Source organism: Xenopus laevis, chromosome 1L (assembly GCF_017654675.1).
Source record: "Xenopus laevis strain J_2021 chromosome 1L, Xenopus_laevis_v10.1, whole genome shotgun sequence".
Classification (NCBI taxonomy): Eukaryota; Metazoa; Chordata; class Amphibia; order Anura; family Pipidae; genus Xenopus; species Xenopus laevis.
Window position 1 is genome coordinate 231,874,601 of NC_054371.1, and position 22,217 is coordinate 231,896,817.

Genomic DNA, 22,217 nt, shown 5'->3' on the forward strand with positions numbered 1-22,217 from the left:
GTGAATCCCCAGTGCTTCTGAACCAATGCGGGTGTGGTTGGGCTGCCTGCCGTCCCCCTAAAATACTGCTGCCCTAGGCCTTTACTGTAAATTCTGTGGAGTTAATAGGAACACACCTTGGTATATAAAACTATTCATTCCATCATTACAGTAAGTTCTCAACATGCTCAAACTAATACAGACCTGCATAACAAACAATGGCATTCTTTGTGCCCACAGTAACATACATTTTATATAAATGCCCTGGGGCATCATGTGTTCATTTCCAGTTAAACGTTACACAGAGGAATGTAGGGAAATGTTCTGTACAGTTTAGCCTCCATGCCCTCAACATTAGCCTGGCAAGCCCAAGCTGGTTCTGAAACAACAATTCGGTTAAAATGATTAATATATTTATAATACAGCAAAAAGTAATTGGCAACACACAAGAGGCAACATACTGTTACCATACATACTTTGTGTTGTTCTGGGAAACCAACACATACACATTTTGCTTCCTTGACAAAGTGTGTGGGGAGTAGGGATGTAGCGAACCGCCGAGTATGTGTTCGCGAACGCCGTTCGCGAACACCGGCAAAAAATGCGAACAGTTCGCGAACTTCGAACATCCGAAAATCGTTCGATTCGAACGATCGAAGGATTTTAATCGTTCGATCGAACGATTTTCGTTCGAATCGAACGATCGAAGCCATTCGATCGAATGATTTCATTCAATCCAATGGCTTCGATCGTTCGATTCGAACGAAAATCGTTCGATTTTAGCGATCGAATGGTCGAACGATTTTGACGCGAACGCCTATTGGCGAACGTCGCGCGACATTCGCGAACTTGCGGCGGACGCGAACAGTCGAAGTTCGCGCAAACTAGTTCGCCGGCGAACAGTTCGCTACATCCCTAGTGGGGAGTTGAGGCTCTGCTTAGGCTTGTTCCTCATGCCCTACTTCTCCTTCTGTCGGTGGGTGGAAGGAATGAACAAGGGCAGGAGTTGGTAATACACAAGGGAGGCAGCATAGGGACACACTGTTACCACCTTTCAATTAGGTTGGGAAACCAACACATGCAAAATTCTTCTACCTTAACAGTATGGTTTTGGGGAGGCTGTTTTGTCTTGGTTCTACGTATGACCATTGTAGGACATTACCTTCTTCCTCAGACACCTCTGAACATCCAAAAAACATGAGGAAAAAAGAGGACAAATACCAAGGTTTTTTCCATGCAGTCTCTGTAAGATGTGCAGATACAGCATGAAAACTAAGTCCTTTAAAAGCCAAAAAACTGGGGAAACCTTCCAAATTAAAGAATTAATTAAGTGTGAAACAGTAAATGTGAAAAAACAGTGTTCAATGGACATTGATTACAGGTAATGCTAGAATGCACATAAAAATAAAACCTTGACGTGGTATGGTGGCTTATCAATTTTATGATCATAACTTTGTAACAAAATAACCCCTGTTTTGGGTACATATGCAATAGCATTTATTATACTTATATATATACTTTAAAGCCTTTAGAGTGCTCCCACAAACCCCCTGTTTTGATATTATATATATATATATATATATATATATATATATATATATATATATATATATATATATATATACGTAATATGTAGGAAAGACAAATTTATGCAATTGTGAATTATCCAAACGCGATTCAAATTTTATTATTACTATTATTATTATTAACATTTATTTATATAGCGCCAACATATTGCGTAGCACTGTGTTGAATTTGTATTTCGAGATTTATCAAACCTATACCCTGGAAATAATTCGAATTCGACTATTCGCCACCTTAAACCTGTCAAGTTCATGTATAAGTCAATGGGAGAGGTCCAGTGACCAATTTGAAGATGTTATTTGCCTCCCTGACATTCGAGGTTTTTTTTGGTTGGAATAAGTTCAATAAAGAAACAATTCAATAGTATTCATTTGGATGTTTGACCATTACTTTTTTTCTCCGAAAAGGATACTAAACAGTGGGTATGCCTAAAGTTGGGGTTCTATTCCCTCTCTCAGATGGAAGGGCAAAAAAGATTGCAAAAATATAAAGCCAGAGAAACAGGAAGAAAACCAACCACTGGTTTTGTATGAAGATCAGCTGTTTAATTTCAGTATCACTCTTAGCTTTATAACAATGATAGGAAAGAGGGGAAAACTGTCATCCATTGCTATTGTATCCCCTATAATTAGGGTTGTTTACGGTAAGTATAAATTTATGCTATGGTGTTAACAAGTCTAAATTGCATTTACAATTGTAGGGGACTGGTAAATACACCCCAGTTACTTTGCATCCTTCCCACAGATTATGCCCAAAGGAAGGGAGTAATTCCCCAGTTCCTGGGCCACAGTATGACCCAAGCCTGGTGGTGATGTGCTAAAATATATAATGCCTGAGCCAAGTGGGGGATTCTGCAGATGATTCTTGCTTTCACCTCTCCTAAGTGGATTTGAGCCTCCCGTAAAGTCATACTTAGTCAAGACTAGTAAGGAATAGCTAGATCCTGTAATAGTTTCTCTAAGAGAGTCAGCTAAGTTTAGGGCTACCTATATTGAGTAGCTTTGGCTCTACTGAGGAGTGATTTAAGGGATTCGATCCCTAGAGCATTGTGGCCCAGTCAGGGCTGTTCTCCCATGTGGATATGATCTAATTAATCAGTTCTGTTATTGTTCAAGAACCACTGGTGCCCAATTATAGTGCATGGCACTCACAGTTGCACAACACCCCGTCTCCACACCGTTGCGAGGGCTCAACCCCTGGGAATTAAGGTCTCATCTGGAGCACATTATAGGGGTATAGCTCATAGTAGAGCAACGGTGCCACCAAGGGAGACTCTTGTGTTAAATCTGCCTGAGGCGTTATTTGCAATGCTACCCCACCCACATTTACCTAAACATAGCCAGCTGTAGTCTGGGGGGGCATTGATAGGGTGGAGAGCACAGTTGCATTCTCTAAACTAGAAAAGCCAAATTTCCAGTGTATTAAATAAAGTGACCAGGAGCTGCTTTTTGCCACCACTTGTAACTTGTAGAGAAATGGCACCAGGTAAGGTTCTCACTTTGTCTAATGGCAGAAATGTCCCTGGGTGCCACTCACTTTACTATAGGCTTACAGACACCTTATCATAGCCCCCATAGGAGCTGCACAGGGTGGTGTCATTGTGCACCTAATAAACTACAATCATTTTTATATGTCTGGCTGGATGATTGATCTTTGAGTGTCTGCTCTATCTGTACGGTTTCATTGTGCTCAATGCTAATTCAAAGCAGAGCACAATTCAGTCTTCTCCAAGCTTTCCTTGGTCTCTCCTTCCAAACACACTGCCACCCTCTCTGATGCCCCCCTGTCTCCCTATGACTCTCTGACTGAATGCTGCAGCAGGTGCTCCTTTATAGGGACAAATTTACCCTCGAGGGTTCCTGGAGACCACTGTCCTCTGACACCCCATCCCGTCTACAGGATCATGTGCACATGTATCATATCTGTAGCAGAGCGCTAAGTGGAATCAAGGCCCATGTGGATGGGCAGTATGTCACCCCATAAATGATGCTGCCCTACGCCCTGGCCTTTGTGGTCTCACTGAAAATCTGGGCCAGCTCTTAAATGAGCTCTCTGCCAACCATGTATTGGCTCTTCTTGGATCCTCCTCTTTTTCCCAAATGTCTTCTGAGGCTTCCAGATACTCGATCACTCCTCTGCCTCTAAATGGGCTCAATGATGTCACGGGATGGTGCATCTGATCCCCTACATATAATTATTAATAATAATAATAACACTGTCCTTTTTATATGCCCATGCTGATGGGCCTGGGACTGGGCAGAGCTGGCACTTTGACTCTCTAGTTATTGTGTGTATGTGACAGTCAGATACCTCTGCAGGGCCACGTTGCAAGAGAAGATTTTGGGGTTACAGCAGCTCACTACATTTGCTACCACAATACACTATCACATATGGTACTTGCTGGCTGGGATACATGCAAAGTGGTGCAGGCCCAGCAGCCCACGTTACCATTCTCATGTTTTTAGTATTTACTGTATGTTGATGTTACTGTGTTTTGTATATTCTGTGCCTGCTGGGAAATACAGAATGTTATAATGCCACATTTGTTTATTGTGAATCATTAGTAACACAAATGGTTAACATAAAGGTATACTCAAAGTCAAAAATCTTGCCCCACCCTGTGTGAGAGGGAGAGATTAAACTCCTCACTGGTTATAGAGAGAGAAGAACTTTCAGTTTAGTTTAATTTCTTGTTCCTGATTTCAGTGATGGCGACTGCTGATCTGAAAGACGAGCTGAGCTGCTCCATCTGCCTGAGCATTTATACTGATCCTGTATCCCTGCCGTGTGGCCATAACTTCTGCCGGGGCTGTATTGGGATGGTGCTGGGTACCCAGAAAATATCAGGAAATTATTCCTGTCCTGAATGCATGAAGAACTTTCAGAAGCGCCCTGCCCTGCACAGGAACAGAACTCTGGGTAACATAGCAGAGAGATTCCGTCCGAGTCTGACTGAGACAGAGCCGGGGGAGACTGGGATCTTCTGCACCTACTGTGTCCTCTCTCCTGTACCTGCTGCTAAATCCTGTCTCCTGTGTGAGGCTTCTCTGTGTGATACCCACCTGAGGGGGCACAGCAAGTCAGCAGAACATGTACTGACCCAACCCACCGACTCCTTTATGGGGAGAAAAAGTTCTGTACATCACAAGGTTCTGGAGTATTTCTGCTGTGAGGAGTCTGTCTGTGTCTGTGTGTCCTGCTGTCTGGCCGGAGAGCACAGGGGCCACAGGGTGGAGCTGCTGAGTGAGGCCTCTGAGAAGAAGAAAGAGAAAGTGAGGAAAGTTGTGGAGAAACTGAGGCCAGAGAGAGAGGAGACTGAGAGAGGAGCCCAGAGACTGCAGGAGCGCAGGAGAGAAGTGGCAGAAAAAGCAGCCGGTGAGACAGAGAGAGTCATTGCCCTGTTTAGAGACATCAGGGAACAGCTGGAAGCCCTAGAGAAGCGACTCCTGAGTGACATCTCCAGCCAGAAAGAGAAGCTCTCACTCACACTCTCTGATCTGATGGAGCAGCTGGAAATAAAGAAGGACGAGCTGTCCAGGAAGATCCGTCACATTGAGGAGCTGTGCAACATGGCAGATCCACTCACTGTCCTACAGGAACGGGAATCACATGGAGCTGCAGATAATGAGGGGGGCAGAGAGAGACATGATATAAAGGTCCCTGCTGTAGGGGATCTGGATGTGGATCTGATCTCAGAGACATTACTCACAGGCTTAGCTGCCATTGTGACTGGGGTAAAGGGAGGGATCTATGGGCAGGAGGCTACAGACCTGTTACTGGATATAAACACGGCTGGGAATGATTTATCTGTTTCAGGGGACAGGAAATCTGCTTCCTACTCACTCACAGACCAGTGTCACCCACAAACCCCAGAGAGATTTCAGGATGAGCTTCAGGCTTTAAGCACCAGGAGTTTCCCTTCAGGGCGACATTATTGGGAAGTGGAGGTCAGTGAATCAGGGGACTGGAGGGTAGGGGTGGCCTATCCCAATAAAGAGAGGAGAGGGGATCACACCAGGATTGGGAATAATAACAAGTCCTGGTGTTTGTGTAGATGTGACAATAACTATTCAGTAAAACATGACAAGAGAGACATAGGTTTACCCAACATCCCTTCCTGCAGGAGAATTAGGATCAGGTTGGACTATGAGGCTGGACGTCTGTCCTTTTATGAGCTGAGTGAGCCAATCAGACACTTACACACCTTCACTGCCACATTCACTGAGCCCCTTCATGCTGCATTCTGGGTAGGGTGGGATGATGGTACCTGGGTAAGAATTATAAATTAAGGCACTAACCATTGCAGAGCTGCCCTTGGAAGGAAGGAAGGCTAAACCATAAAAATGAAAATGGCTAGAAATATTTAATATGCATAGAGATAATAAGTCAAATCAACTGGACTTGCCAAATTTTCTTTTTCCTTGAAGCCGTTTCACTAGTCATCCAACTGGCTTTCTCAATTCAGAATGTCCTGTACACAAATAATTGTGGTTATATACTCTGGAATCTTACTCCAATTAGCATTATCTGTTTAGTAAAACCAATATGGGGTCAGAGAGATCACGGAGATGTTGAAGAGGTATTAGCATGATTGGAGCTATGAGCTATCCAGGGAGAGGGGCTAAAACAGCATTATATGTGGCAGACAATAAGGGGCAGATATTTTCAAATGTATTATAGTTAATTTGACAGAAGGAGTTGAAAAATTCGATAATCAAGTTTGAAAAATTCAAAAATCTAATTTTTTCAATTTGACTATCCGATTCTTCTATTCCAATTTGACTATTCGCATTTGATATCAAAGGATTCAAAATTTAACAATATTCACTTGAATGTTTTGACAAAATAATTTTCCCCCCAACTTTGACCTGCTGAGTTCCAAGTCCCACTTCGAAAATTCAAATATTCAAATTTTTATAATTCGAACATTCTATTTAGCCTATCTATCCTTAGGGTTCAGTAAATGGTTAAAGGCTCCATGCAATGCTGGGAAACATTGGATTACCAATACAAACCTATACCTGATGCTATTTTACTTTAAAATATAGTGTTGCCCAGGCTCATTTTCTTACCCTAAACCCAGGCAGAGTGGATAACATTGAAGCAGGACTTTTTCCAAATTGGACAATTCCCTAATTAACTAGGACTCATTGATTGCCTTCATCATTTGTTCACACACCACCTCGCCATCAACAGGAGCGCTACCATCATTGTTTTCTTTTCACATTCTTTTTATTGGAATTTTATAATAAAACAAGTTGACTGTTTTACAGCATGTTAATACAAGTGCAGTCTCATATTCCAAATAAATAAAATTCAGACTTTTACAGGAACAATAAACAAATATTGTTAACTATTCTGACCTGTTTCTCAATTATTTATTATTTATTGTTGCTCGAATATATGAATTTTGAAATCCAGATAGAGTTAATTAGTAAATACAATTTAAACAATTACGTGGATGGAATAAGAACTAGATTCTATTCCTGAATTTTTAATCAATCTTCCCCATAAGTTTATGTAAAAATTCATTTTTGTTGTCATCTAAATTTTCTACATAGATTGACCATCTCCCTTTTATTTATTTCTTAAATAAAAATCTGCAATTCTAAATCTAATAACTTCTTGAATACATAAACTATGCAAATATGAGAGTACATCTTTCAATGTGGGGGCTTTCTCTGTTATTCAAAATAAAAATATAGACTTCCTAGTGGCTGAGGTGAGATTTTCATGTCTAAAAGTGCATATTCTGGACCCAATTCAATATTTATATTAATTGAATCTTTGATGAATCGTTCAATTTTCTCCCATAATTGTTTTATCATTGGACATGACCAAATATAATGAAAAAAGTCAACATTATATTTTTAGCATTTTGGACAAAATTATATCTTTGAGGAATCAGGAGAATTCTGAAAAAATAACCCATAGCCAAGGTGAATGAACCTAAACTGTTGGTCTCTCCAACACTCAGAATTAACATACTGTCCAAAATTTTGAAAGGACTTTAGAAGGCTTTTAGAAGTTATGTCAACTCCCAAGAAAAAACATTTTCTCCAGTTTTAGACAATGGATCAGCATCTTTAGACATCCTTAGACAATTCATTAAGCACAAATTATGATATCTGTGGAATACTATTCAATTTGGGAACTTCTATTAAATGTAAAATTGATTCATAAAAAGTGGTGATTTTTAATTGTAACTTAGTTTTGTTACCTATTAGTTGAAATCCATGTTTAACTTGTGAATACCTTAGTTTTTTCCTCTCTGAACAATTATACTTTTCCTTTATTATTTTCCATGAGAAAATGCTCCTAATTTGAGATATACCAAATTTCCTCCACTTACATGAATACTGAATTCTTTGCTCTTCAGGAAAACCTTTTAAGAATAATGGAGAGAGAAAGGATGATATGTTATAATTTAAATTATATTTCTGTTTACATAAAATCTTCCATGTTATGATGGTATCTCTATAAATCTGATTACTTTTAATATCCACATGTTGATCAGACTAGTTTTTATGGAGGGAGGAAACAATATATTCCTTTAAATTTAAAAATAATTCCAAATTAAGATTAGTAAATTTTTCTTTCCCAGATAACCATTCTATGATATACCTTGTATTTGCTACCAGATTACATTTCCTGAAATTCAGAAAATTGAGCCCACCTATATCTTTAGGATTCTCAATTTTATTATAGACATTTTTGTTTTTTTTATTATGCCTAATAAAATTATTTAAAATTTGTTCCATCTTTTGCACATCTAGATGTTTCAGCAATAGTGGAAGATTAAGGATGGGATATGCCACTTTTGGAAAATTAACATTTTAAATAATGCCACTCTCTATTAAATTCAGTGGACTATTAATTCATCTTTTGCAAAGAGTGTTTATTAACTGAATTAAAGGAGTAAAATTCAAAGAATATAATTTGGAGGTCAGAAGGGATTAATATGCCTATGTATTTCAGTTTACGAGAAGGTGATTTAATTCGAAGATCTTGGAGCAATTGCTTTGAAATTTAATTGCAAATATTTAATGTATCTGTTTTGTTTGGATTAATAATGTATCCTGAAAATTATATATAATAATCAAAAAAAAACAAAAATACTTTTAAGATTTAGGTAAGGATTACTAACCACTAGAAGGAGGTCATCAGCATCAGCTAATGATTTGATATGTTTAACACTTACTACCACACCTTGAAACAGATCTGAAGAATCTAAAAATTAATGGTGCCATGAAGATATTAAACACAAGTGGGGACAAAGGGCAACCTTGTCGGGTCCCCTAAAGGAATCAAAAGTTTCTGAGAGTTCTCCAGCTACAACAATTTTCGCTTTAGGGGTTGAATAAATGGATTTAAGTATTACAGTGAATCACCCTCTAAGACCAAATCTGTCATAACATTCAGCTACCATCATTGTAAGTGCTCCCATTACAACAATGTGACGGTGTTGTGTAATTCACATATGCATATCATATGTCTGAGATCTGTCTTTCCTGGAAGTGTCCAGGATGCTACTATTCTCCCTCGCTCAGCTCCCAATCACCCCTTCACCCAATGGCAAATACCTGGCTTATGGGTAACTTATATGGGATATGCAGGTATTGTGGAATTGACTAGCTGCAATCTTGTAACAATAAATGCACTATGCATCTTGAGACTTGTAGTTTACTTCAATTAAGTGATTTGGGCAGGGATTGTAATTAATGGCAGCTGATTGACTTAGAGGTTGGATGTGTGTTAATCAATAAACTATTAAGTAAGGGAGGGGCTGACTCCTACCAAGTTGGTGATGAAATTGCACTTATGAAGCATCTCGCTGGGGTGCTGTGCTTTATTGCCCCTAGAAGGTTTTGCACCTCAGAATTGTGTTTGTCATGTTGCAGTGCAGCATGGCCTCAAACCAGATATTGATGAGGATCTGGAACCCCTGATTGAGGGGTATGTTGGCAGATGGAGGGCTAACCAACCACAGAGTAGAGTGTGTGAGAGGCTCATCATTGCACACTTAAGTTGTATGTTTACCAAACAACAGAAATAGTTAATTTCTAGCATCAAGGGTGTGCCAAGCCAAAGAAGGCTCAGGAAGTTCAGGAATCAATAAACACAAATTATTAAAGCACTCAGGAATCAAAACAGGAAATCCTACAATCAGTCATCGAACCCATGACCTGGAAGTCCTTAAGTATTTTAATTTTGCGCCGGCACCGGACCACTTGGGTCATGGGTGCTGCCATTTTGGAAGCAGGGCTGAAGAGGAGTGGAGCGCCGTTGGGCACTCCTGACACTTCCCTACTTTTACATAAATTCTATATACCCATACCTATACTAACTATAGAGTTTAGTATCACAATAGCCTTTGATATTATGTCTGTCCAAAAAATCATCCAAGCCATTCTTAAAGGCATTAACTGAATCAGCATCACAACATCACCCGGCAGTGCATTCCCCAACCTCACTGTCCTGACTGTGAAGAACAGAACCCCCTACATTGCTTCAAATGAAAGTTCTTTCTCTAAAGGGATGGCCTCTGGTACGGTTATTCTCTTTATGGGTAAAAAGGTCCCCTGCTATTTGTCTATAATGTCCTCTAATGTAAAGTGTAATCACTTGCAGACACACTGCACAGGGACAATGGCTCCTACCCCTCCCTTCACTCTAAGTTCAACCTGTAGCTGGGCAGGCAGGGGATTTCCCACCATGTGGTACTTGTACTGAGGAACAGAGGGGAAATAACCCTCTGTATCCCTACATTAGGAAAGAGTTAATTTTAAGACTGGGGTGCTAAGGGAAAAGAGAAGAAGCCAAATGAACTGCCACAAATAAGGAGAATACAGAGGGGCAGGGGGAGTGACACAGGGAGGATTTGCACTGTATGTGGTAAAGTAAGGGTTAACCTTGGAAGTGGGGTGAAGGCAGGATTGGTGATATTGGGGATGGAATTAATGACATGGCAATCAGCAGTTGGCTGATCGCCAGGTCATTATTTTTAATGCGCTGTCCCGATTTCCTAATTTGGAAGTTCAGACAGGAGGGTTTCACCTGGACAGCCCTTTCACATACCAGGCTTTCCAGGTAACATTTGGACAGGCAGCCACCATAACAACAGGGATAGAGAGGATTTGGGCTGCTTTAAACACACAACCTGTCAGTCCGTCTGTCCTCTGCATTGTTCTCTCACAAAGCTTCTATTAGCAAATGGAGGCAAGTACAAACCAGCGCTGCCCCATTACATTAGTCCTCAATGTGAGTTTGTGGAAGTGGCTGTGCTTCTTGGTTTCAAATTTCTGTATAAATTATTTCCCACAGGCCTCAGTGAAATGGTCTTTTAGGTTGTCAATGAACAATCATGGAAATAAAAAGAAATTGTTTTAAAGGGACACTAATGATTGATGGGCCCTTATTTCAGGATCACTGGTGGGCCCTTTGTATCCCAGTCTGACCCTGGAAAAACATCTATGAGCCAACTTATGGCATTGCCCCCACAGAACAGGCCTCATTTACATCCACAAGTCAGTTCTGCACCCCCCGGCTATGCATTTAATTTAAGCACATTCAGTAAAGGAACTTGCACCAACATGTTCTCCTAATACTTCCCATATAGTTCTATAGTGCTTGCACCGCTCAGTCATTCCTGTCTTTTGTTCAAAATTGAGTTGCACTGCACCCCATACATTTGCACCCAATGTCCATCACCCCATGGAAATCTGTTCTTTGGAATGAGTTTTATTGTTTATGTAGCGATATAGTAAATTGAGTGCACCATTCTCTACTATGAGCTTCATACCTAATACTGTGCTCCGGATGAGACCTTAATTATTCAGGGGTAAGCCCTCACAAATGGTGTGGAGGCAGGGTGTAGTTTAACTGTAACTTGGTGCAAGGTACAATAATTGGGCAACAGTGGTTCTTATAACTTAACCAGAGAACATATTTATTGACAGGAACATCTGCAATGGAGTGTACACACACAGCAAACAGGATCATACAGCAACAGTGGATAGGCATTTATTCATTGGTCAGTATCAGTCCCCACATGGAAGAGAACATGTACAGCAGCGAGGAGGTACACCCAGCTTTCAGCCTTTTCCCTAAGTGGAACCTGAGGGGAATCTCTATATCCCTAGATCTGTCCCTTCTTCTGGGCAATTAGTACCCAGGATCTTGGTCCCACTCACAATCCTTGGAGGAGCCTCAAGCTGCTCAGCTAAATAGCCTGTCTATCTGTCACTCCTAGAGTGACCTCTTAAGGTGAGTAGCCTATCCTTTCTAGACCTGACCTGTCTAGGTTCCACTGGATACCCTGCCTGCCTGCTCAGGCCTGGGCTAACACAAAATGGATTCTGAGCACATGGCTGCCCAGGACTTTATACTTTAGCACATCTACTGGGCACTGGTTGAAATGCAGGGGGCATAGTTTTAAGCAGGATAAAGAAACAGGTCCCCCCCCCCCCATGACTGTATTTTAGGACCCAGTTAGGTGTCTATAACAGTAGGGGACTGCCTGCTGAATAATAGTGGGGGATTATTTTACAAGTCCCCTACATTTATATGGGAGAATTTATGTTCAGGTTGACAATAATAAATAAAGAATTAAACAAAGATTTTTTTTGTTGTTGTTGTATATTAAATTTTCCTTTTATCTATGGGTAATAAACATAGTGTCGGATAATACCACAAACAGCCAAATAGCCATGAAGTCTCAGCTCCTCCCCTGCTATTTACTTCACACAGGTATAATGATCCAGATTTGCATACAACTGTTCCTTTTCCTCTTTCTTTGAAAATATTTTCTTATTGTCCAATGTATTGTCCTGGATAAAGTAACACAAATGTATATTAGAAATCACTGATGAAATCTGAGTATCACTCATGTATTATAAGGGATAATGTACCCCCTACTGTAAATTATAAGGATATTAGAAGTCACTAAGGGGTTGTTCTGTGACCATATAAAGCTACAAGGCTACAGGCTGAGTTATACAGGGAACTCTGAGTATCACTCATGTATTATAAGGGATAATGTACCCCCTACTGTAAATGATAAGGATATTAGAAGTCACTGAGGGGTTGTTCTGTGACCATATAAAGGCACAAGGCTGCAGGCTGAGTTATACAGGGAACTCTGAGTATCACTCATGTATTATAAGGGATAATGTACCCCCTACTGTAAATGATAAGGATATTAGAAGTCCCTGAGTGGTTATTCTGTGACCATATAAAGGCACAAGGCTGCAGGCTGAGTTATACAGGGAACTCTGAGTATCACTCATGTATTATAAGGGATAATGTACCCCCTACTGTAAATGATAAGGATATTAGAAGTCACTGAGGGGTTGTTCTGTGACCATATAAAGGCACAAGGCTGCAGGCTGAGTTATACAGGGAACTCTGAGTATCACTCATGTATTATCAGGGATAATGTACCCCCTACTGTAAATGATAAGGATATTAGAAGTCACTGAGGGGTTGTTCTGTGACCATATAAAGGCACAAGGCTGCAGGCTGAGTTATACAGGGAACTCTGAGTATCACACATGTATTATAAGGGATAATGTACCCCCTACTGTAAATGATAAGGATATAAGAAGTCACTGAGGGGCTGTTCTGTGACCATATAAAGGCACAAGGCTGCAGGCTGAGTTATACAGGGAACTCTGAGTATCACTCATGTATTATAACGGATAATGTACCCCCTACTGTAAATGATAAGGATATTAGAAGTCACTGAGGGGTTGTTCTGTGACCATATAAAGGCACAAGGCTGCAGGCTGAGTTATACAGGGAACTCTGAGTATCACTCATGTATTATAAGGGTTAATGTACCCCCTACTGTAAATGATAAGGATATTAGAAGTCACTGAGGGGTTGTGACCATATAAAGACACAAGGCTGCAGGCTGAGTTATACAGGGAGCTCTGAGTATCACTCATGTATTATAAGGGATAATGTACCCCCTACTGTAAATGATAAGGATATTAGAAGTCACTGAGGGGTTGTTCTGTGACCATATAAAGGCACAAGGCTGCAGACTGAGTTATACAGGGAACTCTGAGTATCACTCATGTATTATAAGGGATAATGTACCCCCTACTGTAAATGATAAGGATATTAGAAGTCACTGAGGGGTTGTTCTGTGACCATATAAAGACACAAGGCTGCAGGCTGAGTTATACAGGGAACTCTGAGTATCACTCATGTATTATAAGGGATAATGTACCCCCTACTGTAAATGATAAGGATATTAGAAGTCACTGAGGGGTTGTGACCATATAAAGACACAAGGCTGCAGGCTGAGTTATACAGGGAGCTCTGAGTATCACTCATGTATTATAAGGGATAATGTACCCCCTACTGTAAATGATAAGGATATTAGAAGTCACTGAGGGGTTGTTCTCTGACCATATAAAGACACAAGGCTGCAGGCTGAGTTATACAGGGAACTCTGAGTATCACTCATGTATTATAAGGGATAATGTACCCCCTACTGTAAATGATAAGGATATTAGAAGTTACTAAGCAGTTATGTCACCATATATTTATATTCTCTAGAATAGTATATGGGCCATTTTTATCATTACAAATTAGAAATAAATTCCATGTTAGAATAGAAAATCATCCTGATGCTGAAATGGAAATTACAGTCTACAATAGACTGTAGATAATTGTACCCAGACTGTTGCATTGAAAGTTTATGAATTACCAATTAGACAAACATGATTGGCTCCTAAAAAAAATAATGGGTCCCTGGGACAGATACCTCTCACCTTACAGTTATGTCAGTGCTCCTTGGTTACAGCTGTATAATCCTGTCTATAAGGAGAACCGCTACTCTGGTGTTGCTGGAGACTTAAGGCCATGATATAACGGTTGGGGGGGCCCAGACTGTGGGGTCTGCTTTATTATCTTCTCCTGTCCCAGCCCCTCTCATCCTTAAAGTTTGTCAAAAAGCTAGCGGTGATGGGCAGGGGGCAAGTGAGCTGTGGGTTGTTCACTCTGGGCCTCATTGAAGATTATTTTTGTGTTGGGGCCCAGTGTTTTTAAGTTTTACCCCTGCTCAGACACTCAATTTTCCAAGCACCTTTAAAAGAAAGACCATGTACATTATTGATTATTTAGTTTAAGTGAAACATTTCATTTTATTTTATGATATAACCGTGCCTTTACGTTTGACCCAACTCATGATGTAACTGAATGGAATAAAAAAGCTTCAAGTCTGAACTGACTGAGGAGAATCTGATCAGTGACTGGGACTAATGTGAGAAGATTCAAAGTTGTATTAAAACTGATTCACAATGAAAACAACATGTCTACCTGGTGATACACGGTGTGTTCTTCATGTCCTGATGTCACATGGAGATCTGCTGTGGCTGAAAAACACTTAAACGTATAAGTTATTTTTCCTCTCACATATATTTGGGGTCATGAGTCTTGCGGTTCAGCAAGTCAAGTCTTGGAAGAACTTGGATTAGTTCTGTGGAGGCCCCACCTCAGACGCACATGATGTTGGGTGCAGTGGTTCTTATAACTTAACCAGAGAACATATTTATTGACAGGAACATCCATAATGGAGTGTACACACAGAGCAAACAGGATCATACAGCAACAGCGGATAGGCATTTATTCATTGGTCAGTATCAGTCCCCACATGGAAGAGAAGGGAAGAGAACATGTACAGCAGCGAGGAGGTACACCCAGCTTTCAGCCTTTCCCCTAAGTGGAACCTGAGGGGAATCTCTATATCCCTAGATCTGTCCCTTCTTCTGGGCAATGAGTACCCAGGACCTTAGTCCCACTCACAATCATTGGAGGAGCCTCAAGCTGCTCAGCTAAATAGCCTGTCTATCTGTCACTCCTAAAGTGACCTCTTAAGGTGAGTAGCCTAGCCTTTCTAGACGTGACCTGTCTAGGTTCCACTGGAGCTCTGCCTGCCTGCTCAGGCCTGGGCTAACACAAAATGTATCCTGAACACATGGCTGCCCAGGACTTTATACTTGGATTAGTTCTGTGGAGGCACCACCTTGGACGCACATGATGTTGGGTGCAGATATAAGGGGCGATGCACTTGCAGGTCCATTTATTAAAAGTTGAATTTTAGTGTTATTAGAGCATTTGAAACCACAACTAAACTCTACTTCTCTAAAACCATGAATACCATGAAATTAAAATATTAAATATTTCCAACTGAAAAAAAGTGCCAAAACATCAAAAAAATATGAATGTCTCTAGCACCTGAGTTTTTTGGCAAATACCAGAGAAAAAACTATCTGAAAACCTCTAAATGGAAAAAAAGATCCAATAAGACCAGCACCGCTCCCATTGATTCGGTACCTCGACTGATTTTACTTGGAGAAGTTTTGTATTTGTATTTTCATGGTTTCTACACTTAATAAATCACGTTTTTGAGAAATAAAAAACCCCACAAATTTTGATTTGACAAACATATGATTTGTGAAAAAAGGAAATTTAGGTCGCAGATTTATCAAGGTCGAATTTGAAAAACGTTCGAAAAAAGTTCAAAAAGACCAAAGAAATTAAGTCGAATTTGAAAAACGTTCGAAAAAAGTTCAAAAAGACCAAAAAAATTAAATCAAAGTTTTTTATGGCCGAATAGGCATTTGATCGAACTAGATTTGAAGTTTTTCCAAAAAAAACTTTGATTTTTCAAAGTCCACCAATTGACTCCAAATAGCTTCTAGGAGGTCCCCCATAGGCTAAAACAGCAATTCAGTAGGTTTTAGATGGTGAATGGTCGAATTTTTAAAGAGACAGTTCATAATGGGATCCATTATCTAGAAACCCATTATCCAGAAAGCTCTGAATTACAGGAAGTCTCCCATAGACTCCATATTGATAAAATAATTCACATTTTTAAAACTGATTCCCTTTTTCTGTGTAATAATAAAACAGTCGCTTGTACTTGATCTAATTAATCCTTTCAACCCAACTTGCCTCCAAGCCAGGAATTCAAACACAAGCGTCTGCTGTGGGGCCACTGGGAGCAATTTGGGGGTGTGGGGGGCAACGAGCTGCTCTTAAGCCACAGGTTGGGGATCACTTTACTAGAAGGACCTTGGCTGTGCCAGTTAACTCTTACATTGCCTGTAATCCTAACCAAATGAATTAGTAATTAAAGTGTTAAAGTCCATTCAGACAACACAACAGAAATACTCTGTCTCAGGCTGTGGATTAGTCGAGAGAATTAAAGACACACAATGAATCACACAGGGACACACAGGTACAAACAATAGATAAAATAGGGGCTGGAACTAGGGGTGAATAACAGAGGTGCCTGGGGTACAATAGGGGGAAGGCAAGTGACCAGCAGGGGGAGACGAGGGGGTAACAGGCAGAGGAGAAGGTGAGTGATCAGGAACATAAACAGAGGTGATGTTACTGTATTGAAATCTTTTTGTGTCCCCCTGAGGCAAAGTGAAAACTGGGATTAAAGACTCAAATGTATAATTATTAACCACCTTCTAATCACTTATGCATAAGGTGGGTGTGACCATGGTGCCAGGCTCCTCCCTTTCTCATTACATATGCATACGGTGGGAGTGGTCATGGTGCTGGCTCCTCCCTTTCTCGTTACATATGCATAATGTGGGAGTGGCCATGGTGCTCGGCCCCTCCCTTTCTCATTACATATGCATAAGGTGAGCGTGCCCATGTTGCTGGGCTCCTCCCTTTCTCATTATGTATGCATATGGTGGGAGTGGTCATGGTGCTGGGCTCCTACCTTTCTCATTACATATGCATAAGGTGGGAGTGGCCATGCTGCTGGGCTCCTCCCTTTCTCATTACATATGCATAATGTGGGAGTGGCCGTTGTGCGGGGCTCCTCCCTTTCTCATTACATATGCATAAGGTGGGAGTGACCATGTTGCTGGGCTCCTCCCTTTCTCATTACATATGCATAAGGTGGGAGTGACCATGTTGCTGGGCTCCTCCCTTTCTCATTACATATGCATAAGGTGGGAGTGGCCATGGTGTCGGGCTCCTCCCTTTCTTATTATGTATGCATAAGGTGGGAGTGGCCATGGTGCTGGGCTTTCTCATTAATAATAATTTATATTATCTTGGATTAGCTGAGAGCTCCAAGGTAAGGCAAATGGATCTATTTTTGTGTAGTCCAGGAATTATTAGGTGATCAATGAAGGACCCCATTGTGCTATTTGCTGTCCCCCAGACCCTCTCCTTTAAACATTACTCCAGTGTTGGTTCTGCCTCCGACTAGTCCTGTAGCAAAGCAAATGCACCCCTTATTTACCTCTCCCTACTGCCATCTCTGGGAGAATGGAGACAAGGTGCCCAGGTTAACCCATTCAATGCCAGACACTACTGCCCCAGCATGACAGGTCACATCAATAATTAATAATGCCGGGTACAAACCTGTCGCATTGAGCTGCTTTCTATCATTTAATTTGGATCAACAAATAAAACCAGTTTATCAAAACAGATTATGGACCAGTTTGGCAGAACGTGTTCAACTGCTTCGAAAATCCCGTCCGAAACGTCGAATGTGCCAGACACAAATGTTACAGTTTAACTCTATCAATTCTGAGCAACTGGAACATTTTAAAAAGTCCCATATCTTCCAGACTGCAAAGTGTTAATAGGTGGAATGATCTGAATCAGGATTCCCGGTAGGAATAATAAATCTTCTCCAATGGCTGATTGTATGAGATACAAGTAAATATCAGGCCATAAGGTGCTGCTTTATACAAAAAAGAGAGAAAATGAAAGAACTGGCCCTCACAGTTGCACCTTCCCATATATAACCTCCAAATTAATTAGAAGTATTTTAATTTTAATACTTCTAATTAATTCGGAGGCTATATATGGGAAGGTGCAACTGTGCGGGCCAGTTCTTTCATTTTCTCTCTTTTTTGTATATAGTTATTATTTGGCCTTGCACAGCATACTCTGTGTTTGATGGTTGGTGCTGCCCAACATCACACTTTTTCATAAGGTGCTGCTTCCAGCCTATTTGACAATTAACCCCCCGAGTGCTTATTTGTAGCAGAATTCAGTGTATCTGACCAATAATCCGGCTTCTTCTTTAGAAACAGACACTTATGTGTATAATTACCTTGCCTGGAATCCCAATATTTTTTGCTCAGAGTAGAAATCCCTTTCCAGAGGAGAACACTCAGCAGTCCCAGGAGCTTCAGGGAAATGGGGATCACAAGTCCAAACGTGGGTCCCACAAATAAACTGGAGAAATAATTTTATTAGAAACTGCTTGATCATGAATAGATAGTAAGCTCTTTGGGACAGGGACCTCATCCCAAATGTGTACTGAAACCTCTAGCATTTAAGTATTTCTTTTCGATGTCTAAATTATAACGACTGTACCCCGTTTGTGTCTTTCCCTTGTACAACATATAAATTCACTCTCATTAGCTCGGGGATCTCTTGCGCTGGACTTTTAATTAATTCCCCAGTATTTATTTAGCTCTGATACATGTCTGCACCATATGATGATACTGCAGAGGATATCCTGCATCTGTCTGTAATTTTGTGGTCGCACCATCACTGCTTTAGTGGTGAGCACAACTTATTATGGAGGAAACTGCAACGTATCAGCTCTTCATAACTGTCAGGCTCTGCTGGGGTTCGATCCTGGGATGTCCTGGTTCCTGGCTGCTCTCCCCTAACCACTGTGACAGGACAGCAACCAACAAGCTCTCATTTCATTTTCACCTGGCTCCCTGATTTAACTATCTTACCCCAGCATACTTATTGGTGGGTTGGGGTCAGCCAATCAGAACTGCTCTGCACTGTGTAAGCCCACCCCTCCTCAAATGCAGTGTCTGAGAATTGGCCTAACTGTCCCTGACTCTCACTCCCTACTCTGGCCTCTGTCTGTGCCTTGTCTTGTCTAGTTCCTTTCCTCTTTCCTGATCTTCTGGTTCCTGCATCTAGTCCTGTCCTCGTTCTGTTCCTGGTTCCTGCCCAGTCCTGACCTGTTCCAGTCCTCCTGCTCACACCCCATCCAGACCTGTTCTTCATCTGCTCCATCCTGTCCTGTTCCTGATTCTGCCACTTCACCCTCACTGTTCTGCTCCAGTCTTCCACCGGCTCCATTCCAATCTAGTTCTCTCTGCCCTCTCCATCTTTTCTCAGCCTTATTCTAACTCTACTCCCTCATCACCTGATCCTGTGATTCCTTCATGTGTCCTGTGTACATAAACAACTCCTGCCTGAAGGCCTTACGTTTCCTCTTCCTCTTTACTGCTCCCTACCTATCCCTGACAATAACAGGCCTAGGGATCCAGTGGAGCCCATATAAGCAACTGTCATTCCTATGAATAAAGAAAAGAGCTGCCATGTTTGGGTGGATACCAGCCAGTTCTATAGAGCTCCTAATTGGAAATTGCAACAGAGAGTTTAACTGGATAAACTAAAGAAATAAATCCTTGTCATGCTGCTTTATTTGGAGTAAATAGATGTTTTTATCTGTTAAAATAAAATCTGTGCATAGCTTAACTAGGAAGTCTAATGGGGGTTTCCACTATCCCCTATTTCCTAGTCCTGCATAGAGATTAAAAGTAAACATTTTAACATATATTGGCATCAGGCTTGTCCCTCTGTAAAGGCTGCTAAGTAGCTTTTCCACATTTTGGGAACCATTGAGTATCACAACATATTCATGGTTTAAGGCACACAATATGCCAAAGCTTGGCCAAAATATGGCAAGAAACATTTTAAGCTTTAAGAGACATTAATGACAAACCCAGAGATTCCCCAAATCATGGCGTACTCTATGTGCATCACCCCCACTGAGTTTGGAAGAAGATCTCTAAGTTTGTAGGTGCAAAGATCTAGCAAGGAGTCGCTAGACAAAAACTCCAAGGAACACTGCATGAAAGAAAAGGCAAGATAAGATCTTCTGGGAATCTTTGTTGAAATATAGAAGAGAAACTTTAATTGGAATGAAGGAGCCGTATAACAGAAGAGAAAAGAGCAGAGGTCCTGGGAAAGTTTTATACTCACTCCCATGGTTGGATCTCGGTCTGGTTCATCCCATATGAGGGGCCCATGGTAAAGTCTAAGTGGAAGACAAAAAAGAGCATTCGGACCAATATTCCCTGATTTGGACCCCACCATGGAAAGGTTTTAATGGCAAAAATTCTACTTTCTGTATCTCTGGGCCAGGTCTGCCCTTTACTACAACTTCATACAAAAGTCCTGCCCTTAGTTAGCTGATGGTTAGTGTGTGTATATGATACGCTCTCAGGCTGCTGGGTCCCAATCAATGGATCAGACTATTATGCTAATGGAACACTGGGCTATTGAATTTCTTTAATTGGGACCAGTCCCATGTACCATTACAGAGCAGATTTATAATAGACCCTTGATTTTAAGCGCATTAAGGCCTGGGCAGCCCATCCCAGACACACAGGTCTATACCAGTTTACACCAGTCTCACTAAATCCACATTACCAGTCACCACACTTGTGTATTGAATTGTTGTCCACTTGTGTGTCCAACCTCAGCAAGATATGGATGGTAACTATAATACTCACCATAAATGCAGTAGATGGACATTAAGCCCTCACAGTTACACAATATAAGCACTGGCTGCTACACAATGAATATTTCTTACTGGTTTGTGAGCAGAACACGTGTCCCACGTTCCATCTGTTTCTATTGGTCTCCTTCACACACTGTATCAATCTCACGTTGGGCTCATAACCTCCTGGGCACCCAATTGTGACCTCTTCTCCGGGGCCATAATATTCCTGATCAGGAAACAGAGTTATATTTGGAGAAAGGATTTCCATCTTTCTGCATTTCTCTGAGAAAAGAAATTTAATGTTAGTGTCTGAGAAAATAGACAAACTATCCTGATCCAAACAAAAGTAAATATAAGTGGATTGATAGTAGCAGGGCTGCCTGATCTGAACACTTGGAATAAGGAAAAGCTGTAACAGTAAATGAATGAATGTCTCACTTATAGGCAATTGGTCACCCCTAGTTTGCTGCCCAACCAGAACCATCAATTGTTAGTGGGATTACACTTTATACCCAGGATTAAGAAATAAGAATGTTGCAGTTGGGTTTTGTGGTTATTTTGCAGCTCTGCACGTATTTCTCTATTTATGTGGCACTTATATATATCCAGTGGTCATTATGTATGGCAGCAGCAGTGGGACATGACTGTACATGATCTTCATACAGACACAAGAAATAGAAGCAGTTGGGGTATAACTTGTCCACTTGGTATATGTCGCATGGTCTGGCTGCTCTGGGGCAATAAACTTTATGTCAGGCTCTTTATATTTATAGCCTTATTTATAAGGTTTCTGGTCAAAATGGCATTGTGTCTGGACCAAAACTTGTATCTGTCCATCATCCTGATGTGTCCATTAGACAACGTTTCATGCTGAATATGTAGTGAATAATGAAGCATTGCTGAGAGAAGGGTGGATTGAAGGAGATGACTGGAAACTGATACATTTTTATATTCATATTGTGTTTATGTAACACTACTTTTACAACTGGTCAGTATGTCTTGTGGGAAAAAATGTACATTCCCAGCCTCCTCTTTGCACTTTAGTACTAATGCCTTTATCTCATACTGTTCCCTGCAGGAAACATTCATGGATTCACCCAATCTCAGCTCCTTAAAT

General features: G+C 40.9%; 2 protein-coding genes across 2 annotated transcripts; one reads left to right on the forward strand and one right to left on the reverse strand.

Annotated features, from left to right (window-relative positions):
• The first annotated feature begins 1,909 nt into the window (after positions 1 to 1,909).
• Positions 1,910 to 6,919, forward strand: LOC108719103 (E3 ubiquitin/ISG15 ligase TRIM25). Its single transcript, XM_018267734.2, has one exon. The coding sequence runs from the start codon at positions 4,272 to 4,274 to the stop codon at positions 5,850 to 5,852; it is 1,581 nt and encodes a 526-aa protein (XP_018123223.1). The 5' UTR covers positions 1,910 to 4,271; the 3' UTR covers positions 5,853 to 6,919.
• Positions 6,920 to 11,885: 4,966 nt separating this feature from the next.
• On the reverse strand, positions 11,886 to 21,761 carry LOC121396151. Its single transcript, XM_041570720.1, has 5 exons — positions 21,191 to 21,761; positions 20,578 to 20,632; positions 18,671 to 18,795; positions 14,893 to 14,948; positions 11,886 to 12,392 (listed from the first exon to the last, which is right to left on the reverse strand). Exons 1-5 carry the CDS (start codon positions 21,582 to 21,584, stop codon positions 12,300 to 12,302), a joined length of 723 nt encoding a protein of 240 aa, XP_041426654.1. The 5' UTR covers positions 21,585 to 21,761; the 3' UTR covers positions 11,886 to 12,299.
• Positions 21,762 to 22,217: the final 456 nt, after the last annotated feature.

Excerpts from the sequence above, each read along its gene's own strand:
- LOC108719103 (XM_018267734.2), top strand. The coding sequence starts at position 4,272 with ATGGCGACTGCTGATCTGAAAGACGAGCTGAGCTGCTCCATCTGCCTG.
- LOC121396151 (XM_041570720.1), bottom strand. The coding sequence starts at position 21,584 with ATGGTTCTGGTTGGGCAGCAAACTAGGGGTGACCAATTGCCTATAAGT. Across the intron at positions 20,633-21,190 it reads CGTGTTCTGCTCACAAACCA|ACTTTACCATGGGCCCCTCA; the intron begins GTAAGAAATATT and ends TCTTCCACTTAG. Across the intron at positions 18,796-20,577 it reads ACCGAGATCCAACCATGGGA|TTTATTTGTGGGACCCACGT; the intron begins GTGAGTATAAAA and ends TTATTTCTCCAG.